Source organism: Egretta garzetta, unplaced genomic scaffold (assembly GCF_000687185.1).
Source record: "Egretta garzetta isolate BGI_Z169 unplaced genomic scaffold, ASM68718v1 scaffold238, whole genome shotgun sequence".
Classification (NCBI taxonomy): Eukaryota; Metazoa; Chordata; class Aves; order Pelecaniformes; family Ardeidae; genus Egretta; species Egretta garzetta.
This window is the reverse complement of record NW_009260402.1, coordinates 26,588-26,836: the sequence shown is the minus strand read 5'-3', so window position 1 is coordinate 26,836 and position 249 is coordinate 26,588. Positions and strand designations below refer to the sequence as shown.

Below are 249 nucleotides of genomic sequence, written 5' to 3'. Positions count from 1 at the left end.
AGTCAGGGGGGTGACACTGTCCCGGGGGGGGGTTTCAGTCCAGAGAGAGCCATTTGGGGGATGCGGAGGCCAAAGAGACCTCCCGAGAGGAGGCACCCCCTGAGCCGGAGCCCCCGAACCCCTTCAGCCAGCTCACCGACCAGGAGCTGGAGGAGTACAAGCAGGAGGTGGAGAGGAAAAAGCTGGGGCTGCAGGGTAAGAGGGGTATGGGGGGAGCCCCAGTCCCAAATCCCCTTTCGGGGACGGCAC

The 249-nt window shown here is 65.1% G+C and overlaps 1 protein-coding gene across 1 annotated transcript in view; it reads left to right on the top strand.

The window, feature by feature from the left end:
* The window catches only part of ADD2 (adducin 2), a gene marked incomplete at its 5' end in the record, with an annotated part of 7,636 nt that overhangs the window by 4,465 nt on the left and 2,922 nt on the right, over positions 1-249 (top strand). Inside the window, one exon of the mRNA XM_035898885.1 lies at positions 16-195. Within this exon, the coding sequence (XP_035754778.1) occupies positions 16-195 (180 nt within the window). The remainder of the gene's footprint in view (positions 1-15; positions 196-249) is intronic.